This window comes from Lynx canadensis, chromosome C1, assembly GCF_007474595.2.
Source record: "Lynx canadensis isolate LIC74 chromosome C1, mLynCan4.pri.v2, whole genome shotgun sequence".
NCBI lineage: Eukaryota > Metazoa > Chordata > Mammalia > Carnivora > Felidae > Lynx > Lynx canadensis.
Genome location: NC_044310.1, coordinates 146,558,986 through 146,577,845, shown reverse-complemented (window position 1 = coordinate 146,577,845; position 18,860 = coordinate 146,558,986). Strand labels below are relative to the sequence as shown.

Here is an 18,860-nt window from a genome sequence, read left to right as displayed (position 1 = left end):
AATCCCAATGTATAAAATATATCGTATGAAGTCCTGTTTTGGTTGGATCAGGGTAAGGAGTATATATTTCCTTTTTTTTTCTTTCAATTTTCCCTCCTTACATCTTGGGGTGATCCATATAACTTAATGGAACACAACTTGAAAATGAGCTCAAAGTAATACCCCTTTTACTATATACCAACCCACTCCCTAAGAAAACAGTTGCCTTTTGGATTCTCTTCACTCTGGCTACTGCCAAGGATTTCTTAGGTGTTGATCAATGATCATAAATACCCAGAGCTGTCTGAGATGTCCAAAGTTGCTGCAATATCGCCTGTTGATGGCCTGCTCTGAAGGCACTTTTTGTACCTCTGTCACTTGCACTAAGATGACCCATTACTGAATGCTTTCATTACTTCTGATATATCAGAAAAATGTTCCTGGAGATATTTTGTACGAAGTATGAATCTCACATCATTTAGGTCAAATGGCAGACAATATTCCCCCTATATTCAGATGTAGAAACAGTGTTATAAAATACTAGGGAATTCTGATAAATTTCATGGGAGCTATTGATTCTTCCAAATTCAATCTGGGATAGAAAAACATTCATCTAGAGACCCTAAAGTTTCTGTGAAATTTCTTCCCAGAGACAGTCCCATAGCTGATTATGTTAGTAAAATGAAACCAAACGATAAACTCTTAATTGTAGAAAGAATTTGAGGACCGCTTGGTAATACCTTGAATGAGAGCTCCATATTTTCTCCACCCCAGACATCAAGCCCAGGGTCGTATGTTCCAAGTTCGAAAAAGTAATTTTTATCAATGGAAAATAGTCCACCCGCCATGACGGGACACCTACAAAAAGAAATGTTTGTTTTTTTAAACTTGCATGTCATGCGAATTCAACTTTTTAGAGTGGGTCCCCTGTGCAGTTGTGGTGGAGTTAAGAGACATTTCAAAATAGCTATCGAGTGTGGGGAGGTCTTGGAAAGGAGTCACAAATAGCACTGAAGTGATCAGTTCCGTGGTTCATGGTGGCAGAGATTGATTGGGGTCAACAAAGATGGGGTTTGGAAGTATGATTCTTATTGTCTTTACTCTCTGACCCAAACTCTCCGAATATGTTATTTTTAAAAATGCTTATTTAGTGCTAAGGGAGTACCAGGCACTGCTCTAAGTATTATATATATACACACATACATATACGTATGTATGTATGCGTATATATGTATGTATATATATGTGTATGCATATATATGTGTATATATATGTGTATGTATGTGTGTATATATATATATGTATGTATGTGTGTGTGTGTGTGTATATATATATATATATATATATAACCTCAGACTTTACAAAAACCCTGGAACTATATACCATTAAGAAAGGACAACACAGAAAAGGTTAGAAATGTTCCCAAGGCCACAGATTAGTATGATGTACATCTGGGGTTCAATTTAGGTGGTCTGGTTTGATGTTATGATCTCTCACTCCACCACACTGCCTCAACTGTAGACAGACTTAACTGACAGCTTGTTATGTGGCAAACACTTTTTAAAGCATGTTATATAATCAGATTTAATTCTCAGATAATGGAGGTAGCTACTTCCATTAGTCTTAACGCAGAACTGAGGAAACAGAGATTCAAAGAGGTTAAGTAACCTTTTAAAGCTCACGGCATCAGTCAACAGTACAGTTGAGATTTGAATCCAGAGTCTGACTCCAGAGTCTTCATTACTGTTATAGATCATGGGGGATAGAAACTACACTTGAATCAGCAGTAATCACTTCCCATGGTGTTAAGATTGAGCCAGCTGAAAGGGGTTTGTGTGGAGAGCTTGCCTTGTGTTTAGGGTATACAGCAATCTCAAGGGTAAAATAATTCCTACCCCACACCTACTTCCCTTCCCCTTAGGCACATATTCTGTCTGAATGACAAATGTCCTTTCCCATCTATCCAGAATGCATTCTCTTCCCAATGTTATGTTGGATATAATCTGAGCTTGATCAGTACATTGACCCTCCAAATGGGAGTCTGAAAAAGGCAAAAATGTTCTTTAGGTGTGGGATCAGAGCAAGAGTGTTACATTCAGGCAGATATGGATTTGAATCCCAATTTGTTCTTTTACAAGCTATATATCCCTGGGAAAATTATTTATTTTAAGGCTCAGTGTCCTCATCTCTGTAATGGCAATCCTACCTACCACCTTTTCTAGGGTTATAGAGAGGGCTAAATGCAGACTGCTTAATAAATGATAATAAGCCTACTTGACTTGCTAGGAATATCAATTCTGAATGCATGGCACCTAGCAAAGGATAGGGGGTAAGTTCTGAGAGATAATGCCACAATGCACAGTCTGGGCTGGGCTTTCTCTTTACATTTGTCAGTTCAAGTTCTCTCTCCAACTGGGGAGTCTTTGGGACTCCTGCCACTCTGCCTGAGGCTGGCTTCATGCAGGTCTAGACTCCTGGGGAAGTGTTCAGAAGTCTTCACTTTGACTTCAGGTCTAAGCTGTGTTCTTCAATCCAGCTTCTCTAGCAATAAAACCCCACTTTCAGTTCATATCTGCTTCTGTGTATATTTCTCAATTCACTTACAGAATATGGCACCCCTCCCATGGAAGGGGTAGGGTTAGACACCAAAAGAAAATCCTAACAATAGTTATTATTACAATAATACTTTTATTACTATTATTTACTCTTCTAATTTTTACTCATGTTGCCTTTAATGTTAGGTGTGCTTATATAGCATTTATGCAGCATATTCAACTAGTTTATATTTCTTAGGTTGTAAATCCCAGGGAGAAGGAATAGTATTAGCAAATTTCTCTGGATTCAGGGCTGAATAGGGTATAATTGACCATTTGAAAAAATGAGTTTTGGTAGTGGGAAACTAATTTCTTAGGGAAACTTTGCTTGCTTTTGATCATCTATTGGCTAAAACCATAATTCTTTTTTTTTTCAACGTTTATTTATTTTTTGGGACAGAGAGAGACAGAGCATGAACGGGGGAGGGGCAGAGAGAGAGGGAGACACAGAATTGGAAACAGGCTCCAGGCTCTGAGCTATCAGCCCAGAGCCTGACGCGGGGCTCAAACTCACAGACCGCGAGATCGTGACCTGGCTGAAGTCGGACGCTTAACCGACTGCGCCACCCAGGCGCCCCTAAAACCATAATTCTTGATGGTCTATAGAATGACGGGAAATACTTGTTTCGTGGGATTGCTTCCCACGCCTTTGCAAAAAGATACACGATCGCCTCCTAATCTTAAATCTCACACGCTTACCGTATTATATCAGTTTCTTTAATTCTGTTTTTTGCAACAACATCTGGAGGAATTGTTCTCCAACCAAAGTTCATGGGCCACACGAAGATGCCTCTTTGAAAGTTGTCCACTGTCATGTAACTAATCCAGGAAAAGAACACAAATGCTGCTTGAGATCATACACATATACTTGATCAACCTGACACCATGTCTTGTTAAAATGAATGAAGCAAGTGCTTACACAAATGACTCGAGATTATCACAAACTTTTTATAACATTTCAAGAGAATTTATGAGTACAACTTGCATTAGTGACTAATTGGCTAGATTGCTTGTTTTTAACTTCCACTTTTCTTTTAATAACGTTCTGGATATTGTTGAGGGAAAAAATTAAGAGCATATGTATATTTCCCACAAAAAAGATGAATGAATCTTAAGGGAGATAAATATTTTGGGGCACAGCTGAATAGAAAGAGGAAAGAACTGGACAATGAGTATTAGGAATTCTTGGTATTAAGGGTTAAGCATTTTTTGATGATCAAGTAAACAATTGGATTGACGTTCTCTGATCTCGATATATATATTATGTGTTTCCATTTATGTAAATGGATTAACTGTGTATTTCTCAGATTTGTAAAAGTGTGCAGCCGAGGAATATGGCCAGTACTTTCTGCTGCTGTTAGTTAATGAGTCACTTAGAAGTATCCTGTGGAATATGACAATATTACCTCATATCTTTATCATTGATGACTTCGATTACTGGACAGGCTACCTTCTTTCTACTTAAATAAACTCTTTCCAGAAGAGGTTCCAACCAACCAACGTTACATTCCACGTGAGAATCTAAGAATGTCAACACATCACCTAGAGAGCCAGAAAAAAAAGTTCATTTGAAAAAAGCGATATACTGAGTGTGTGTTTGTTGTGTTCAAAGGTCTTGGAGATTGCTCCAGAAAGGTGATTGCAAAGGCAGTACATTGTAAAGGCCGGAACTATCACCGAATTCCTGGTCCCTATATTTTCATTCTATCATGAAATAAAAGAAATTTTGTTTCTGGAAGCATCATTTTTGTTTGCAAAAAAAAAAAAAAAAATTGATAAGCCACTTTGAATGGGTAGCCAAGACTTTGAAGGGAATCCTTAGTATTAAAAGGGTGGCTGCTTTGTCTCTTCTAAGGAGGGTGGGTCCCATTACCCTGGGGTAGGGGTGGGGGGTCTGTGGAAAACTGAGCTTTGTTTTTCAGAAGACCAGGCAGAGTTTGATAATCCAAGGTTGGCATCAGAAAGGGGAAATACCATTTTGCATAATAGGGGTACAAACAGGCAAAAGGGGAGGAATCAGCAAGGCTAGAAGGCAGTGTGGAAGGGCTACAGGGGTGGGAGGAAGAATAGGGAATAGGTTAATGGGTAGAGAGTTTTAGTTTTATAAGCTGAAAAGCATTCTAGAGATGGGTTGTACAACTGTGTGAATATACTTCAGAGCACTGGACTGTGCACTGAAGAAATACAACTGAGACGGTAAATTATATGTCACCTGTATTTTACCACAATAAAAAATACGAGCGTGGCAGGAGAAAGAGAAAAGAAAGAGAAACTTGGAGGCTAAAAAATACTCATTAAAAATCCTTGTTCTCCTCTTCGTTGTGTGCAGCAGTACTTTCATCTCAATAAAATTCTAAGTAGCATCTACATTGTTCCAAATGATTTATGCAAGTGGATTATGTGTGTGTGTGTATGTGTGTGTGCGTCTAAGATTAATAATAACCTGAGGAATCTGAACTATGACCGAAATCCTATGTATCCTTTCAGGCCTGACCAGAGGCAATCACAGAAGCTTCTCTGGCAGGCCTCGTGGCGGGAGGCCGCCCTCTCACACCAGACACGGTCTGCAGCCAGCGCGCCCCAGCCTCTGAAGGGAATTAATTGCAGTCAAGAGCTCAGGCCCTCCCTCCCACTCAGTGGACATGCCCTCAGCAAAGCTGTGTTTCCAGTCCACATTCTTCCATTTTCCTCCACTCCGAGGACTGCTTCAGGCCAGGAACCCGGCTTCACCATGTGGGAGATGGGTAGATCTCCAGCACATTTGCCTCCACTCTGATTCAGCATTTGGTACTTTCCCACTCCTACCCCTCTCTTTTCTCTCACCCTAGCCCCCAGGGCTATAAAACAGGAGGAGTCTTTTGTTCTGGGCTCCTTTAGGCAGTAAGACGATCCTCACATCTGCTCAATCCATCAGTCCATTTCTCTACAGGGAAGAATGGAACATTGAGGGAGTCAGCACTTTTCTTCTGTTTCAATTCTTACTTACACTTCTTACTTACATTATTGGAGGAAATGATTAAAGACTTGAGCGTTACTTTGATTTTGTCTTGTTTGAACTGACCACTCTAATACCTGGCTGCCCCCCCCCCCTTAGCTCTTGACTAACCAGTAATAACATCAGTTATTTTCAATTAAGTGTTTTTTTCTATGCCAGACAATGGTTCTAAGCATTCTACATGGCTGTCTTGTTTAATTCATGCAACAACCCTGAAGTATAAGTCTAATGTTTATTCCCACTTCGGAAATGAGATGGAGGTCTAAGTTTTATTCCTTTTGAAGAGAAACAAAGAACTTAAACTTTTCCAAGTTTGCACAGCCAAGTGGCAGCCTGATATTAGAAAAGAGTTTATTCCATTGCCTGTGTGCCTAAAAAAAGAAACAAAAAATGGCCAGAGAGAGGAAAAGCTATTAGACCGTGAAGGCTTGAAGTAAAGGCAGAAGATAATAGCAGGCAAAGAACAAGGTGAAATTAGATACCTGGATGATAGATCATGATCCACTAAAAACTGCAACCAACCTCTTAATTAATGGTTCAATATTTTATCAATTAACTGATCAACAATGGAATTTTTGAAAGAGGGTGAAGAAACCGAACTTAGCCAAAATGTTGGTGAGGAATGTTCTTGAGAAGTCTCTTTAGGCCGAAGTGGGTTGTGCTAGACCAAAGTTTCCGTCCCCGCTCATCTTCAATTGTTGGGACACAACAGTTATAACTCCTGATCATGCTGGGGGAGTCTTATTTTCAGAGATTATGGCTCGCTTGATAATGAAAGATCATTGTCTCCTAAGGGTCTCCCCTTGCACAGCCCGCTCCCTGTGTGTGAAGGTTCACAGGGGCCATCTAGTGTGTAAGGTATGCAAGCATGGTCTGCTAAGGTCCTACTTGGTTGGTATATATAACAGGTGCAGAAGATAGTCCCCTTCTCTTACTACTTATTATTTTTTTTTAATTTAAAGTCAAGGTAGTTAACAAACAATGCAGTATTGGTTTCGGGAATAGAACCCAGTGGTTCATTACTTACATATAACACCCCAGTGCGTATCCCAACAGCTGCCCTCCTTAATGCCCATCACCCATTTAGCCCATCCCCCCCACCCATCTCTCCTCCAGCAAACCCTTTGTTCTCTGTATTTAAGAGTCTCTTATGGTTTGCCTCCTTCTCTGTTTTTACCTCTTATCACTGCTACTGCTGGTCCATTTAAACCAAAGAGCAGTCTCTACTAGACTCCCTGTTCCTATCCTCAGGATACGCTTATAGGGTCAAAGAGTCTGGATTGACTTTCTCAGTCTTTGGTGGTAGCTAGATGGGTCCCAAACCCTACATTCACTTCCCACCTGGCCCAGATCCCCATACAGATTTTCATTCACTTGTTGCCAGGACCCAAAGGAAGCAGCCTCTGCCCAAAACATAGACTGGGATTTTATACTGTTTTATTTTGGGCAAGAAGAGAATCCTCCTATGCGTGAATGTCATTGCTCCATTTTCAGACACTTTTTAACTTAAAATAAGATCTCGGGAGCTAGACCAGGGATCTATGTTGCTGACTCTGGTTAGGATTTCCACTTGTGGTGGATATGGTCTGGGGACATTTCACACACTATTCCTATCCTGGAGAGTCACGGTGAAATAGACGTAGGACTGAGGTCATGCAGCTCTGCTTTCCTTAGCCACACTGGATAAGTCACTTAACCTTTCTGAGATTTACCTAATAGAGCTACTTCTAAGATCTACTTAATACCTAAATTCCTTATAAACGGCTAGTATTGTTACTGTTTGTCAATGAGTATTTAAGCAAGAGCTCAAAATAATCTTATCTTGATGGCCAACTGGCAGGTTTTTCTGTTTCCTAAGAGTAGGTCCCAGCAATGCTGGATTGTTTGCAGATGGATTTGATTGTAACTTACTTATTTATTTACTTTTTGACCAGCCCAGAGATGCTTAATGTGCCTAAAGCTTTGGCTTCTTGTTGAGTATGGGCTCCCATATATGTTTAGCTAACCAGCTTGGGATATTGGTGCCAGCACCAGTTTAGTGTTGGTTTGCTGTGTGTAGGGTTCCTTGAGGAATGTGAACCTGTCTGGCTGTTTAAATTTTCATAATAATTTATAAATGATGCTAAGGAAACCATCTGTTTTACCTGCAGCAAAAAACAAGTTGTAGAAATTTACGGAAGGACTGTTGCTTTTCAGGAGACCTCAGGGTTGTCCAGGAATTAGATGCCACTTTAGTCCACATACTTAAGGTTAGCCAACTGATTCTTTGGAATGCTCATAGCAATGTCAAATATTTCCTAAATGCCATTGTTACAAAGGAAATGAGAATCTGATCTCTATTCTGACTCTCTGGAGTGTACTACTGAACCTTCCTGACTGCAGACTCTTCTTGGCAGGGCAGTAACTTGCTCTTTCGTTCAATACTAGCATGAGATCCTGGAGGTTGGCTTATACACTTGCACCTCAATCACTGTGTCTCTTTTTACTTCTGTGGCTTCATATAGAACATGTTCCCTAGAGATCCATTGACCGTGGCATACCCTTCAAGTTTTTAAATCCTGTTTGGCCAGTCTAACTCCTCATTCTCAGGAAATAACTGATGGGACCTGGACCTGATCTTTTTGCCTGAATCAGATCCAGATGAAGGACGTATCGTGCCCTGAAAACTGAATATGTAGTGAACATTGCCAGTTGTCAGAGAGTTACTGTTTTTCCCTTAATATTTTGTACTATGTACTTTCAGAGAGTCTAATAATACCCTGGGACCAAAACAGGGCCACTTGACCAATTTTTGCAGGTCCTTGGATCTTTGATCTCATCCTTCCTTGTCTGTGGTTTCACCTTCCTTTTCTCTGAATCCTAAAGGGTAAATCTTTAGGAAATCATAGCTATTAAGGTCTGTCAGATTTTGGATTCAGATTCTGGTCCTTCATCTCTTTGTTTGGCTGAGGCAGTCTAGAGACATTTTCTGCCCTGATACCTTTGCTGATCTCTGATTACAGAGACTGTTCAGGTCCAGGGCGTCTCCTACTAATGCTCTATTTGTGATGGCTGGGGAATGCTCAGAGGGGAGTCTGGGAGAACTCACCAGGTTGACCAGCCTTGCTCAGTCCAGACCCTGAATAGTCCTTGAATTATTTCCTCACCTAAAGCTAGTACAGGATTCTGAATCCCCTTGAATTTTTCACAGGACTCAAGTACACTTCAGGGCCCTTGAATATATCCTTGGACAAAGCCATTACTAATCCCATTGAAACATACCTTTCTACTTCTTCTTCTACGATAGTTTAGAAGCAACTCTTCATTAGACAGTGACAAGCAATTAAGATGCACCTAGCTGGACTTTCCAAACTAAATTTGGGACCCCTTAGCAAGTCACTACCACAACATAGTGGGATTGGCCAGAATCTAAAAAACAAATAAAACAAAAAGAGAAGATACTAGAATTTGTTGCACATGTTATTTCATGAAATGTCTATTGTAGTTATATGTGTAACATAGGTATGCAGCAGGTTCTGATGCAAAATTTATTTCTTAACATGGGTTATGGTCAAAATAGTTTTAAGAGTTACCAGACTAAAATTGAGCTAATGTGCTCGAGAGTATTAGGGACAAAGAGCCAAATTTACATTATTACATTTGTATTTACTAAATTCAAAGAATGATTTGATGGCTGTAACCGTAAGTACTTGAACAGGCCAAGTAGGCAATTGCTTTGACCAAGTTCATTGCACCCCATCTGAAGAGGCCTCCTGTGTTGTCTTAACAGTATGGACTATTGCGGAGATCATCTCCAGCATGCGTCGTGCTCCATGCAAGGCAGAGAGAAGTTTTTATAAGCATTGCCTTTCTGGCTCTGCACTTATCAGCTTTCTCTACATGGATATCTCATTTTCATCTCAAATTTACATGAACAAAATTGGAACTCAACTGCAATCCCAAATCTGTTCCTCTGGTTATGAGGAACATCCACCAAGTTGCTCTGATTCCAGTCCTAGGGGTTTTTTGTTTTAGTTTTGTTTTATTTTTTGACTCGTTTCATTATTACTCTCTTAATATCTTACTTGATGACAAGTCCTGTGGGCTCCATATCCACAATATATTCTTACTCTGACCACTCCCTTCTTCTGTCCTAGTACCTCCCTGGTGCCTGGACAACTGTAATAGCCTCCTAAATGGTCTCCCTACTTCTTCTCACATTTCCCTAATACCCGTTCTCTACAAGGCAGCCAAAGTGAGCTCTAAATTAAGTCAGACAATTTTATTCACCTGTTTAATGTACTTCATTGGCTTCATATTATACCAAGAATAATGCCTACACTCCTCAGATGACTCATAAAACTTTGCAAAAGCCTGCCTTTGCCTTGCCCCCCAAATGAATCTCATACCACTCTCTTTATGGTCAGCACTCATCAACCATAATAAACTTCCTTCTTTAGCTTGAATAGACAGAACATATTTCTACATCAGGACATTGTACTTCTTGTCCCACTTGCCTGGGGATGTTCCTTATCCAGATCTTAGCCCCAAACTTGTCAGTTTGGACTATTTCCTCACTTCCTAGTTTTGTATCATTTGTGGGTAATTACTTCCCAAAAGAAGTCAAACATGGATTTTTACTTAATTTTTCAAATGCAGTCTATCATTAAGAATCTTATCTGTCCCTGCAATGTTAATTTTAGTGTGATGTGTTTGTAGTTAGTTTAAAATTTCCATTACAGGCCAAAGACATTTGTTAGCAAACCAGTGGGATATGAAAAGTTCCAGATTTGTGGTCTCATTACAAGGTGGTGTAACTCAGGTGAGTAGATAATTTACCATTAGAACATGCTTAAATACAAGCTGGTGGAAATCTGCAATGCCATGGCTTACAGAGGAGAGTGATATCTAAATGTCTAGAGGCAGCAAAATGTAGTAGGTAAGACTGAGGATTCAGAGTTTTCTGGGTTCCAATCCTGCTGTATCACTTACTAGCTGGGAGAACTTGGGCAAGTCATAACCTCACTGTGCCTTTATATCTTCATCTGTAAAATGAGGAAAGTACTTGTACCTGCCTCCTAGAGTTATTGTGAAGATCAAATCAATTAGTCCAGAAAGTGTTTAGAATGGAACCTGGTATGTAAGTTCAGCGATCATCATGGCGTACAGGTCTTTCCACAGCAGGATGTGAAAATGAACCTATATGTTTGGCATTAATGTTAGAGTCCTCATGAGAGAAAAGATTTGCCTCCTCCCTTTCACTCCCCAACACCCACACACTAAAAAGAGGTGAAGAAAAGAGCATATTGCTCTTGGGAAGGTAGAAATTGCTATCATAAGAGCAGACACAGGTCAGGGAAGAGAGAAGTAAACAATTCTAAGTCCTCAAATACAGATAGGATCAGGCCAAGACAGCTTAGGCTTGAGGGGGCTCCTAGTGATCAAATTTGGGACAATTTGAGTACCACAAATAAATAAAGGAAAGAAGGAAAGAAGGAAGGAAGGAAGGAAGGAAGGAAGGAAGGAAGGAAGCTGATAACATACAAATTGAATTTTTGAAAGCATAAATTAATAGTGGGGATTTCCCTATAAGAGGGAAAGAGGAGGGAGGGAGAGAGGGGAAGGGTGGGAGAAAAAGAAGAGGGAGGGAAGGCAGAAGAGATGAACAGCCCTCAGTGCAATAAATGATCCAAGCAATGATCATCAATGGGTGCAAAACCATTGGGTAAAATGTAGGGAAAACAGAGTATTCATGTGGATCAAAGTATTACCCCACAGATTGCTTCTTACTCCCCAAAGAAAAATCTGACTGTCAACATTTTAACTAAGTGCTCAAATTTACCATCACCAACAGTTGGACAACTTGACATCATGTGTCTCTTGATTTGAAGCCATAAGCAGTATTCAAGTCCTACCACCTACAGAGTAGAATTCTATCCAGTATGCATGCCAGAAATGTTTAGCCTGAGTGTAACATGAGGAAACAGTGAGGAAATTTCGGAATGTGGTCAGATGTTCAGAACAAATGGCCTGGACACTGAAAAAAACACAAGTCAGTGATAAGTAGGGTGTTTTCTACTCTAGATTGAGAAACCAAGAAGAGTAAATAACCAAATGCAGTGCATGAAACTTAATTAGATCTCAAATTTTGAAAGACAAAAGCAACTATTAAAAACATTTCAGGAGCAATAAGGGAGTCTGAAAAGAGCATAAACAAGACGATATTCAGATATGAAAGTGTGCTTATCTAATATTTTTTCAGAGATGCCTATTAAGGTACACAGAGTTGTAGGGTCATGATGTCTGTAAATTCAGAAGTTGAGAAAAAAAAAGTGTGTGTAAACAAATGTGTGTATGTGTGTGTGTGTGTGTGTGTGAGAGAGAGAGAGAGAGAGAGAGAGAGAGAAAGCACATATTGCAAAAAGCTAAATATTGGTGGAATGATGATGGCATTATGGTTGTTCCCTGCAGTATTATTTCAAATTTGCTGTATATTTGAAAAAAAAAACTAAAACAAAAAAAAAGCCAAAATACAAAATTAACAGCTTCTTACCTGTTGCATTCTGTGCTCCTGCCAGCCTGGCTCTTATTAAGCCGTGTCTCTCTTTGAGGCGAAGAATTCGAACTTTTGGAAACTGAGACATGTATTTATCCAGATTATCTTTCAGGTAGTCTATATCACAGCAAGAATAGATAAGGAAACACTTTGAGTAACTAGATATGGATAATACTAGCAGTGCCTCCTTAACATCAAATTCTAGAAACTCTGATATTTACTATCGTTGATAAATTTTATTCCTTGGGCCATGATTTTATTTTCTGATGTCATTTTCTTGGATAGGTTTTTGTCTGTATTCAATTCTCTAAGCTATCTGTTTCTTAAATCTCAAATCCTTTTCAGGGTTGCCAAGTTACAGAGGAGGGCTCACCTTTTCTGAGTATTTGTCAGGACAGGGCAAATTTGCCTTGAAATAAAATAAGCTCAGGTTTCTGTACAAACTTCCCAGCTTACAAACCAAGCCAAGCCAAGACCCAGGCAGAAGGCTAAATAAACATTGTATGCAAATTGAAAAATTTGTGAAAGAAAGATATTGCAACTGCAACTGGTTAAGTCCACTGTCACTTCCCTACTATGATGCCCTCTCCATCATACCTCTTTTGTCTTGTTGGGTGGCCAAAGAGGAATCCATCTAAAAGAATGTTGTTGGGGTTCTATGGGGTGTATTTATATGACATGCAATCACTTCTATGTGTAATTAAGCTATTGACAGATATCCTAGGTAAGAATGGCTTCCAAAAGTACTTCTGCTGCTCACTGTCCTACTAATTTTGTGGGACTTTTTCTTTCTTTCTTTTTTTAATGTTTATTTATGTGAGAGAGGGAGAGAGCAAGCAGGGGAGGGGCAGAGAGAGAGGGAGACACAGAATCCGGAGCAGGCTCCAGGCTCTAAGCTGTTAGCACAGAGCTTACGCAGGGCTCGAATTCATGAACCACGAGATCATGACCTGAGCCGAATGCTTAACTGACTGAGCCATCCAGTCACCCCTGTGGGATTTTTTTCTTAAAGAGGACCCTGAAACCATCTAAGCTTTAGGTCCCTCCAAATCTGGACCTGCCATTCATACAGAAGACTATCATTTGCTTGGTGACTAGATACTATTTCTTTGTATGTTCTCAAGGCCCCTTCTCAAAGTTTTCAACCAGTTTTTCTCATGGATTTTCCCTGCTCCCGGACCTCAGTGTGATTCTGGTAGGCACTCTGAGGCTGATGAAACTGGCCCATGTCATTGTGGTCATGATCAAAGCTACGTTGTTCTATTAGGGTTGTCCTCTCTTTGCTATTCGCTAAAGTTTTCTGAAGTGGGTCGCATTTTGGCAATTTGTGGTGTGGTGGGAAGGGGACTTCAGGTGGAAAAGGTCCACTTACGTACACAAATTATGTGATAACCCCAATAGAGAGATTCTTCACTTCTTCTGCACCATGGTGGATTCTGCCTTTGCACTCTGTTGAAGCTTCATCTGTTTGGTCCTATAGACAATTTGTCTTCTCAACACTTAACATGTAATGTGATTTGCTCTTGAGGAAGAAACCACAGACCGTCCATATCTTTGTTTTCCACGGAGTCTAACTCTGACTTGTTACATATATACCAAAGTTTAATTTTCAGGAGTGTTTTTCTTACCTTTGGTGCTGAAGTCATCCACCAGAAGAATCTCCTTGATGAGGTGCGGAGGAGAGCGATTAAGTACACTATGAACAGACCTCAGCAGAGTGGACCACACTTCATCCACAAAGCACATGATGACACTGGTGGTCGGGAGGTTGTTGTGAACTAGCTGCTCTGCACACCTGGGCCAGGACACAAGCAGGGCACAGTGATGTGCTAACAAGAGCCATGAGATGGTTTTAAAAGTCACAGAGTACAATTGTATGTATATACATATAGACTCACACGCCCTGTTTATCTGTGGGTATGTCTATCTGTTTTTCTATCTATCTGTTCATCCATCAATCTGTCATCTACTACATATATCAGTGATAATTTTATCATGTATCTTTCTTGAGGAAGGGTATAAATAAAATAAACCGCAGAGGAAATAACCAGTAATAGTAGTTGCTATAAAAGCAATGCAAGCCATGAGAAGTTCCTGTGGAGGCATCTCGTTGTAGTGGACAGGACATAGGCTTTATTGGTTAGACACTATTTTGAATCTCAACACCAATATTTCTCAGATCTTTATCCTTTGATACCGTACTTAATATCTCTATATGTCAGTTCCTTCATCTTTAAAATTAGGTGAAAGTTCTTATTCAGTAGAGTTTTACGGTCTAGAAAGAATGCACATAAATTGTCTAGCACAGTTCCTGGCACAGGAATTCACCAAATGGTAGCGACCGCTATGCTAATTAGACCATATACCACAAGAGAACACTCCGACATAATTAATGTTACCGAGTAGCTTATGATTGCCCTGCCAACTGGCCTCCTGCCAAGTGCCAAAGGAAATATTCTTTTTCTCACTCTGCACGTGAATGCATGTATGGAGATATATGGAGATATATAATTAAACTCTTCATCTTCCCTATCTACTTAGGGGTTACTTGCTGAGACTCTCTGTGCTACAGAGTAACCACAGTTGAAATAATTTTGCTGGCATAGAGAGGAGGATAAGGCTCCAGTGGGAGTTGGTATTCAGGTAGGTTGTAATTAGTCTTGGTTTTTTACCTTGCCCTGCAGTGCCCACTGCCTCACTGCTGGTTTCTTCCATCCCCTGCCTGTGCTATACTTCTCAGGAGGGTGCCCAGCAGAACCTCACAAAGAATATTCACCATCCTTCTAGCACGGCTACTGTTAGTAATGTCATAATTAAATTATGATGATCCTAAATAAATATTATGGGCACGCTGTATCATTTCAATTTAAACCAACAGGATCTCTTCCCCCTTTTACGGGTGAATAATTGAAATCATGGCGAGGCTAGTTCATGATTGGACTGTTAGTGAATGACACAGTTGGGACTCAAACTCTGCTGCAGTCTGGCTCTAGAAATAGCCATTCAGGAAGCCTTCAGTTCTCGAGAATAAAAGAAGCTGGCAGTCTATGTATCATTTTGTGGGAGTAGACACTTCTGCCAGATAATATAACTACACTTTGCTTAGTCTGTAAAGAAGAAATAGATAAGAGTAAAAACCATAGTAAAACCATATTTGCATGCATCCACCATTTACCCATCATACTTAATAAAGTACTATTATGCAGATAATTGTAACAACTGGTTGTGATCCATATTATTAACCTCTTCTCTAAATACAGCAAACTGACACTTGAGAAGTTAGATTACTTACTCAGCATGATTCACCTGGAAAAGATATATAAGGAAATGCGAACGAATGGTCTTCATTTCACTGCGTTATGCTGATTTTTCTGTACTAAGAGCATGGGTTTTGGCAGCAGATAGATAAGTGGTCAAATATCAGTCCCCCTAATTACTGGCTTAGATAAATTGTACAACTTCTTCAAACCTCAGTTTGCCAGAGATTAAGAACCTCCAAGCAGAGATTAAGAATCCACTTATTGTAGGATTCAATGCAAATATTGTATAAAACTCACCTAGTTTATATCTGACACGCAGCGGATACTTAAGAAAAGGTAGGCAAATCCAGCTTTGGTCTGTAATTCCAATGGTTCCCTAAAGTGGATGGTTATTATAGTGACCTACAAGAGCCTCATGAAAACATAAATATCCAATCTCCATATCCCCAAAATCAATTCAGCAGTAGGCCCTTAGAATATATGTCTTAAAAAACTATCAGTATAAATAAAAATCTACAAACAAAAGGACAACTCACGAGTTGTTAATAGGCCAGTTTGGGAACTTGAGTTCTAAGAGAAAGTGGATTTATTTTACTTATTTTTGGTGGATAATCTTTAAAAAAAATCAACTGAGTGCTGATAGGAGCATGACCTGAATGTTCAAGTGACATAAAATAAAACAAACAAACAAACACGTTTTGATCAGGTATCGCGATCTAGTGATCAGGTATTTAATGTTAACATTAACTAACAGGCAGCCTAAACTAATCTTATCCTACACTAAAGATCCACAGATTGGCATTTCTGAATAATATGAGATATTCTTGACTTCACTAAGGGCTATATTAGTTTCCTGTGGCTGCTGTAACAAATTACAAGAAAAAAAAATCTGCTTCTCAGTTTCTTCCTCAATTTATCTTTCTTCTCACATTTTACTATGAACAGAAACACCAGGCCACACCTTCAACGCTTGGCTTGGAATATTCCTCAGCTAAATATCCAAGTTCATGACTTACACATTCTTCTTTCCACACAGCTGTAGGACACAATTTATCAAGGTTTCTGCCACTATCTTGCAAAGATCATCTTCCCTCCATTTCACACTAATGTGTTCTGCATTTCCTTCTGAACCCTCACAAAAGGCACTTAGAAAGGTCATCTTTTTACCAACATTCTGTTCAAGACAATATATGTATTCTTAAAGCATTTTTTAAATGTTTATTTATTTTTGAGAGAGACAGAGAGACAGAGTGTGAACAGGGGAGGTGCAGAGAGAGAGGGAGACACAGAATTCAAAGCAGGCTCCAGGCTCTGAGCTGTCAGCACAGAGCCTGACGTGGGGCTCAAACCCATGAACTGCGAGATCATGACCTGAGCCGAAGTTGGACTCGCAACCAACTGAGCCACCCAGGCACCCCAAATGTATGTATTCTTAAAGAGGACAGAAACTTTCTTTTCTGTGCTCCTCACTTCCTTCTAAGCCCTCACCTGCAGCATCACTAACGTCTGTGTTTCTGCCAGCAATTTTCTTCAAGGTAAATGGATGACACTTTCACAGTTTTAGGTATTTATTATAGCAGCAACCCATGTTTTGATTCCGAGCTCTATCTTAGTTTCCTGTGACTGCCCACGATGAACCTTCTGGCTTAAAACAACAGAAACATGTGGTTTCACAGGTTTGGAGGCCACAGCATTAATTTATTGATTTTATTTCATGTCTTCTGCATCTAGAATTTCCTGCTTACTACAACGCCACAAGCTTGTAGCATAGTTGCACGTAATTAATATTTGATAAATATACATTAAATGGATGGATGGAAAAAAACGGAGATGGCATGGAGCTTAAATCAAAAGATTAATGGTGGAAGAAGAGGTATTTTTCTCTGAGATCGGAAGAAAAAACGTGGTAATGTATATAGATGAGTTTATGCACATGGGATGAGAAGTTGAAAGAATTTGTAGCTCATGTTGGAGAAAGGGTTATTTGTTAATGTAATAGGGTAGGGTGTTGAGAAGAAGAGAGAATATTGAGACACTATGAATAAAGGGAAGGAGTACTGACTAACTACACCTAAAAGGATTTTTGAGGAGCGTTGAGTACCCTCCTGAATTGGGAGATTTCAAACCTCTAGTGAAAATACCCGGTGCGATTTGCTCCACCAGGGTCGGTCAGCCCCCGGGGTAGGAGAAGATAAAAGCAAATTGCTGAACTAATCCAAATCCAGAGGTCATCAGAGAAAATGAGGTAGAAAAGTGGCAGCGGATTTTGAGGATACTGGTATAAAATAGATAAATGTGCCATTGTGGGCTCTAGGCTGGGAGAGAGGAAGTAAAGCTAAGAGGAGTGTAATAGCCTGAGTGAAAGGAAGCCTACGGAAGACGTCGGTGACTTCCTGTGACTTCTTCATTTCTAATTTTATAACGCAAGTGGATGTAAAATGCATTTCACACTTAAACGTTCCTTATAACATTTGGTACTGAGAAAAAAAAAATTCTAAAAAGGAAGGGTCAGCTGCCCAAGTTCTGCCTGAGCCATCTGAACCAATAAGCCTCCACTGGGAAGTCCTGAGAGTTTTTTCATTGTTAAAATTAGAAAATCTAGCTACAAATGAGAATACATTGGGGAGGTAAACAAGCGGGCTAACAGATGAATCTTCTTGGATAATAAATCAGTAGGTTTTTTTATGTCTCTTTTAGAAGGAAGTTCTAAGACGTGTCATAATGCTAGACAGTTTGAAACTGGAGGTAGAAACAGCTCTCAGAGATTTGGGAGATTCGGGGAAAGCGCCTCCCCTGGCCAAATATCTGAGCTTCCATTTACCCTATCCTATCATGGTTCCTTAGTTTCACCATTAGGCATGCACATGGGTGGGTCCTGAAGGATTCTCCTAGATGCCAGTTTCCTAAGAAATAAGTAGGACCTGTGCCAATTATTGACAGATACATATTCCAGATGCATGGACGGAATCCATTCAAAGAAGGTAATATTGCACAGGCCATACTGGTGCCTGGAAAAAGGGGGAGCATGAAAGGATGGGGAAAAGGGGCACAGAAGGAGGTGAAAGAGGTTTGAAGTACAAAGTTGCAGAGCGTGCCTTGCTTCAGGTGGCTGGGATATCAGGGCACTCTAGCATTTATAGGTACCTGGTTTCCTGCACAACTCAGCAGGTTAAACATGTTTCCAGGTGTCCAGAAAAACCAGCAGGCCAGTAAGACTTTCCATGTTAACTCTCGCTCCCTTTCTTATGTACAGTCATCTAGTTTCTGCAGTCTGTAAAAACTGTTTCAAAACTGACCCAACTAAAACAAATTTCCTTTCTTCCAATGTGCCTGTTGGAAACCTTTCTGCTGTATTGAAGGGAGGGGCTGAAGCCCAAGTCAAGTCTTATTTAAATGCAAGATATTTCTGGGTTGGTAATGTTTTTTGAGGTTAGGGAGTCACATCTTTCTTCCGTATGCTCATCCGTTACACAAATTAGGTGTTTAGAGTCCACAGA

The 18,860-nt window shown here is 39.9% G+C and overlaps 1 protein-coding gene across 1 annotated transcript in view; it reads right to left on the bottom strand.

The window, feature by feature from the left end:
• GALNT5 (polypeptide N-acetylgalactosaminyltransferase 5) overlaps positions 1-18,860 on the bottom strand; it is a 41,534-nt gene that overhangs the window by 12,729 nt on the left and 9,945 nt on the right. Inside the window, exons 2-6 of the mRNA XM_030327651.1 lie at positions 13,732-13,898; positions 12,101-12,220; positions 3,980-4,115; positions 3,273-3,392; positions 720-837 (exon numbers count right to left, since the gene is read on the bottom strand). Coding sequence (XP_030183511.1) covers positions 720-837; positions 3,273-3,392; positions 3,980-4,115; positions 12,101-12,220; positions 13,732-13,898 — 661 coding nt within the window. The remainder of the gene's footprint in view (positions 1-719; positions 838-3,272; positions 3,393-3,979; positions 4,116-12,100; positions 12,221-13,731; positions 13,899-18,860) is intronic.